Genomic DNA, 6,000 nt, shown 5'->3' with positions numbered 1-6,000 from the left:
TGTTTGTTTTTGTCTTAATGCGTAACGCAATTGTTTTTATACCTTGAAAGATACGATACGACTGAGAAGCGGAGTAGACAGTAAAAGCTTTACGGCGGGAAAAAGAAAGAAAGGAAGGAAACAAGGCAAAGCAAAACCTACTCAAAGCCAAAGCAATTACTATATATATCTCTCTCTATCTCTTTCGCTTTCTCTATGTCTATTTAGTAATTTCCCTTCTCGCGCGCGCTCTCTCTCTCTCTCTCTCTCTCTCTCTGTTTTGTCGTAAAGACTTTGAAACACACAGAAAACACAGAGAGAGTTTCAGAGGTCCTGCTTTGTTCTGTCGTACGTCCATTTGTGCATTGCCAGTTTGCCACCTTGGTCTCCCACTCTTTCTTTCTCAGGTACTTTCTCTCATTCATTCAAAAACAAACCTTCAATTTCTGTAATTTCTGTCTTATTTTCTCGACGGCTTTTTTGTTTTGATTTCTGTAAGTTGTTCTAGCTAGTCAAAGATTGAATCTTTTCTTGTTTTTTGTGTGTGTGTGATTGATTTGTACCTGGGTGTTTGCTCAAATTTGATTCTTTGATTACATTTTCAGTTTCTTTTTGTCTGTTCATTTTGTACTGCAAATCCCAAGAGAAGCTTTTTATTTAGCATTGTTCCGATGATCACTAGGGTACCGTAGGCGTAAATGCTTGATTTTGTCTTTGTATTTTTCTCAACAACCAAGCAAAGAGTAAAGTCAATTGTTTTCATATATTACTTTCTGGGACTAGTCCCCTTTGCCTTCTCCTGGGTTGTCTTGTTTTTTGTTGTGCTCTTTGGACACAGCCTAAAGAATATTTATATTAGCTCTTTATCTTTTTAGGACCCAGATTCATTTGGGTACAACCACCAAAAAAAAAGAAAAAAAGAAAAAGAAAAGCCTGGGCTAGCATAGCGTTTGAGGGTATAATCGTCCTAGAGTAAGTAAGTTCTGGAGTTCAGTGGAAGGGAAGGGAAGATATTCAGGCACAGAGCACGTTTGGACTGGAAGAAATGGTCTTTTAGTTAATAATATAAAACAATACAATTAATAAACAAAAAGGCAAAGAAACCAAAACGAAAAAAAATTCTGATAGCTTGGGCTAACACGTCACCTACCCCCAGGAGTGGAGCAACAAATCAACGAAATGAAAGATTCTTTCTTTTTGTTTCTGCTTCATCAAAAAGTCTGAACTTGTGGGGTCCAATCATAAAGCTCTGTCTCTCTCTCTCTAAACAAGTCGTCTAAAACTAAAAGCCTCAAGCAGAGAGCCATTTGGCGTGTGTGCTTGCTTCTATTCTATGCTCCTGCATTGGTTTGATTTGAACTGTTGTGCAAAGAATCAGGCTCCATTATCAATCAACTAGGAGAATAATATGCTCTTCAGCTCTCTCTCTCTCTCTCTCTCTCTCTCATCAACTATACAATTCTTGTCGTACAATACACGTTTGTGTTGTTATGCTCCTTTTGGGCAGCAACTCAACTGGAAAAGGCATCACAGTTAATATCTTGTGATCACTTTCTTTGAGACGTTGAGAATGTTTTCATTCCAAAAAGCAAAACTGAACAAACCAACCACCTCAAGGATAATGTTTATCAATAAATGAGTTTGAGTGTTTATTACTTACAAACTTTGTGCACAAGTTGCTTCTTTTGGGCAGGAATTTGTGCACAGCACAAGTATTGTGATGATATAGTGTTTTACTTATATATAGAATAGAAAGATGGGGTTGGGGAAAGGTATGTGTTTAAGTTACATTTTTGGGCTGGACAGAATCTATGATGACTCACAATCACAACCCATGTTGCTAATACTTGCTGAGATTTGAGCCCAACATTTCAATGGTCAGTTTTGACGCTTAGGTAACTGTATCTGCTCCTATGATGCATGTGACCTTTTTTTTTTTGGGGTGGTATTTTTCAACTGTGCACGGGAAGACAGAGACTGAGAGTGACAGAGAGAAACCCAACTGGTTGTTTTGCTAAACTGATGATTTCTGTGAAGAACAGGAGAGCCTGAATGGAGTAGAAATGGAGAGCGGTTCTGCAAAACTCCAGTTTAAGTCATGGCTCAGCCAATTCCGCAATGGCTCCAATCCTTGGATGGCCAGATATGTCTACGGCTTTATGTTCTTAATAGCAAATCTTCTGGCATGGGCCGTCCGGGATTATGGAGGCAACGTGTTGACGGAGATGGAAAGTAAGAATCGCTCTTCTCTGCTCCTTTCCTTCATATCATGCTCCACATTTTTATTAACACCTCTTGGCTGCTGCTGTGAGTATGAGTTCAGGATTAAAAGGATGCCATGGTGTGAAAGATTGTTTGGGTGCACAAGGGGTTCTGCGTGTCAGCTTGGCATGCTTTGTATCCTTCTCTGCTATGCTTTCTTGAAATTTCCTGCGAAAAAGTATCAGTCTTTGAAGGGTTTCAATATAAATGCCAAACTTGTTATATCACTCTTCTTGACCTTTTGTGTAACTGTCCGTTAATTTTTGCTGTTTTGTCTCCGAATGGATTAAAGTAAACTAAGCCTTAATACTTGATCAGATGTTTTATTTCACAATGTTTCTTTCGACGGCTGGTGCATCAAAGTTGAAGGAGCCTAGAGATTCATGGCAATCTGGATGGTGGTCTGCCAAGATTGTCCTCTGGGTTACTTTCATTATTATTCCCTTTTTGCTTCCTGCTGCAATCATTCAGCTCTATGGTTAGTATAATCCCATTTCACAAAAACCTCAAACTGTTTTTTTCTTTCTTCATTTTAATTTCATTTCAAAAATACCCAATTTCTTGTCACTAATACAAATCTTTTGGCAGGGGAGATTGCGCATTTTGGTGCCGGGTATCATTCTATGCTTTTATTAATTCCTGTCTTTATCATGTAAATTTTTTCTTTTGAAATGTGTTTCCTGAAGTTGGAGACAAACTAAAAATCTTAGTCTTGTTTTAACAAGTTTTAGTATTGTATTGTTTATCAGGGTATTTCTCCTGATTCAGCTAATAAGCATAATAAGTTTCATTACATGGCTGAACGATTGTTGTCAGTCTTCCAAATCAGAAAGATGGTAAGACTTTGTTTAAACTAACTCAGGTCTCTGCTTGTTTGGGTATTGAAAACAAATTCCATGTAGCTACTAGCCATATTCATTACTTGGATTTTGCAGCTAATTTAAATTTAGGTTTTCACTGCAGCCAAATTCATATCATGCTACTTGCAACTACCGCATATGTTTTATGCTTAACGGGGATCATATTGATGTACATATGGTATGCCCCAGAACCATCTTGCCTCCTCAACATTTTCTTCATTACCTGGACATTAGTACTTCTACAACTCATGACCAGTGTCTCTCTCCACCCGAAAGTAAGTTCTGGTTATCACCTTGCCTTCTACTTCATTCTTGTTCTAATCTGGTTTGCTTGCTAACTTCCACCTGAAATAGGTGAATGCTGGAATTTTGACTCCAGGGCTCATGGGGCTCTATATAGTATTCATCTGCTGGTTTGCCATTAGAAGGTAGGGTTTTTAATCTCTTCTCCGGCTGCACTTAAATTCTTGTTGGATGATATGCCATGCTTCCTTCACAGTTTTGAGCCTGCAATCAAGAGATGTGTATCGACTTTGAATGAAGTCTATACCTGCCTATGAGTTTGGTTGATATATTTCTTTCAGAGAATATCTGTCATCGAAATTTGTTTGCTTTAACGCGCAGTGAGCCATCAGGGGAAAGTTGCAACAAGAAGGCAGAAGCTTCAAACAAAACAGATTGGCTCACCATCATAGTAATACTCTACTTAATGATGTTCATATAAATTCTAAATGCATATTAAGTCTGCTACTTCTATGGCTCACCCCTTACTGATATTATCTTGATTCTAAACAAAGAAGACAATGAATTATAAACACTAACATGTATGTAGTCTTCATTAATAGCACCATGTACATAAGGTTTAGAACTTCCGTTATATGTATTGGAATGACCAACAACAGGCCCTGCAGAAACTTTTGAGTTTACACAGCTTGCATTGCAAACTTTCATCTCTTTCTTGTCTCCCACACCAAAATGTGACAATGACTCATTTGTTGACAGAGCTTTGTCATTGCCGTACTTGCGATGGTTATTGCAACATTCTCAACGGGCATAGATTCTAAATGCTTTCAGGTTTGCTCGACTGCCCGAATAACCTCTAATTGGTCATTTATAGCTCCCTTAAAATGCACCTGACAGTATCTGCAGTTCAGGAAGGACGAGACAGAATCCGAGGATGATGTTCCTTACGGTTATGGCTTCTTCCATTTCGTGTTTGCCACAGGAGCAATGTACTTTGCAATGCTGTTGATTGGTTGGAATACTCATCAATCCATGAAAAAGTATTTTCTCCTGTCTTGTGACTTCGCTATTAATTTACATCTTTGTGAATAAATTGAACACCCTTCTTCTTTCTTGGTTCCTCAATAACTTGCTCCCCTTCTGCAGATTTACAATTGATGTGGGATGGGCCAGCACATGGGTGAGGATTGTGAACGAGTGGATCGCTGTCTGCGTGTATTGTGAGTATAAGATTCTGCATTTGAGTTTTGGATGTCATGTGGAAATTGTTGTTTCTGAGAGGAAATTTCTGTTTTGCAGTATGGATGCTGGTTGCTCCAATCATATGGAAGAGCAGACAAACGGCGGAATCTGCATAAGTTAAAACAAATTTGTTTCACATCTGCCTCATTCATCAACCGTTGTAATGTGGGAATGTCTAAGCCTTGGCAAAGAGAGGATCGAAAGTTAGAAACTATGTGCATACTCAAGAAGAACCTCAGGTCATGGACAGCTCCACCTTCCTCTAATCTAAGGGCCTAGTAAAAAGTTAAGGAGGTATAAAAAAAGAGCATACAAGTTACCCAGATACCTAGTGTTGTGAATTCATAACACTTCCTTGTGCATATAGTGTGAGAAAATCCATTCCCTGTATGGTAGAAGAAGGTAGCATCTTGTTAAATGTTACAATACTGAAAAGCAAATGTCTTTAAGTGAAGGGTTTTAGATGATACTGAGCTTCTTGTTTTCCTTTTGAGGTCCATGGTTTGGTGCATGGTTGTATCATTTTGTTTCCATTCTTTGAACATTTGATTAGACGATTTTTTTTAAATTTTTTAATGACAACTTTAATACAACAAAAGTAATAAACTGATCAAATTATCTGACATACTAATTAATTAATCATGTTAAACTAGAACTAACTAATTAATAAGACAAATATAACATAAGACATGCCTCGATGGTTCGGAGTAGGACCAGGATCCGTCCGCTCGAGGATCTTGTAGTTTGTGATTTCGAGTCCATGTCATTAGAATGTAGAGAGGAGGAGAAGAAGAAGAAGGGCGCTCTTGAAGAGGAGGTTTGGTTGGGTTTGATTTGAACACGTGAGAAGCTTTTCACACTTGGAAACGTGAACATCAAGGTTGTATTATTCGGTTTGCTTTGAGTGATTGAAAGCAAAGCACAAATGAAAAGCCAAAACCCAATAATGCCCTTTCCGTTTCTGTAAGCTAGTAGGGTAAAAACGAGAGTGTCTATTTATAGCATGTTTATTAATCCGTAATTGGATTAGGATGAATTGAATTGAGGAGGAGTTGGATAAAGGAGAATTAGATTCTGAATTACTATTGAAGTTGTTTACTAAACCATATGAATTGAGAAAAGTTAGATTTCAAATTCATATTGAAATTGTTTACCAAATCATATAAAATTGGGGTATGAGTGGTTCTAATTACTAAAATGTCCTTGTTGTTAGGTTAAAGTAGATGACAACTTTTAAAATTTTAAAATTGTGTGAGGATATAATAGGTAAAAAAAATATAAATTCCTAATGGGTTAGTTCTCCAAGAATTAGAATATCACCTCTCACTCACGAATTGAATTCCTTCAAAATCAGTAATTCAATTTCCTAATTTTGTGTAAACTCTACTTACTTTTCAATTCCTTGATGTGAAAT

General features: G+C 37.5%; 1 protein-coding gene across 6 annotated transcripts; it reads left to right on the top strand.

Moving 5' to 3' along the window:
- The first annotated feature begins 234 nt into the window (after positions 1-234).
- LOC117636081 (probable serine incorporator) lies at positions 235-5,154 on the top strand. 6 transcript variants are annotated; one of them, XM_034370526.1, is made up of 13 exons: positions 235-386; positions 2,022-2,211; positions 2,303-2,376; positions 2,560-2,719; positions 2,830-2,893; positions 2,991-3,077; positions 3,205-3,376; positions 3,456-3,529; positions 3,726-3,795; positions 4,104-4,175; positions 4,251-4,384; positions 4,491-4,564; positions 4,644-5,154. In XM_034370526.1, the coding sequence occupies exons 2-13, from the start codon at positions 2,043-2,045 to the stop codon at positions 4,700-4,702; spliced, it is 1,209 nt and encodes a 402-aa protein (XP_034226417.1). In that variant the 5' UTR covers positions 235-386; positions 2,022-2,042; the 3' UTR covers positions 4,703-5,154. The 6 variants fall into 6 exon arrangements, 5 of the variants coding, with proteins under 5 accessions (XP_034226417.1, XP_034226418.1, XP_034226416.1 ...); XM_034370527.1 differs by having other exon boundaries at positions 2,017-2,211; XM_034370525.1 differs by lacking the exon at positions 235-386 and adding an exon at positions 1,799-1,856.
- Positions 5,155-6,000: the final 846 nt, after the last annotated feature.

Source organism: Prunus dulcis, chromosome 7, assembly GCF_902201215.1.
Source record: "Prunus dulcis chromosome 7, ALMONDv2, whole genome shotgun sequence".
Lineage (NCBI taxonomy): Eukaryota > Viridiplantae > Streptophyta > Magnoliopsida > Rosales > Rosaceae > Prunus > Prunus dulcis.
Note: the sequence above shows the minus strand (reverse complement) of the source record. Positions and strands in the feature narration are given on the sequence as shown.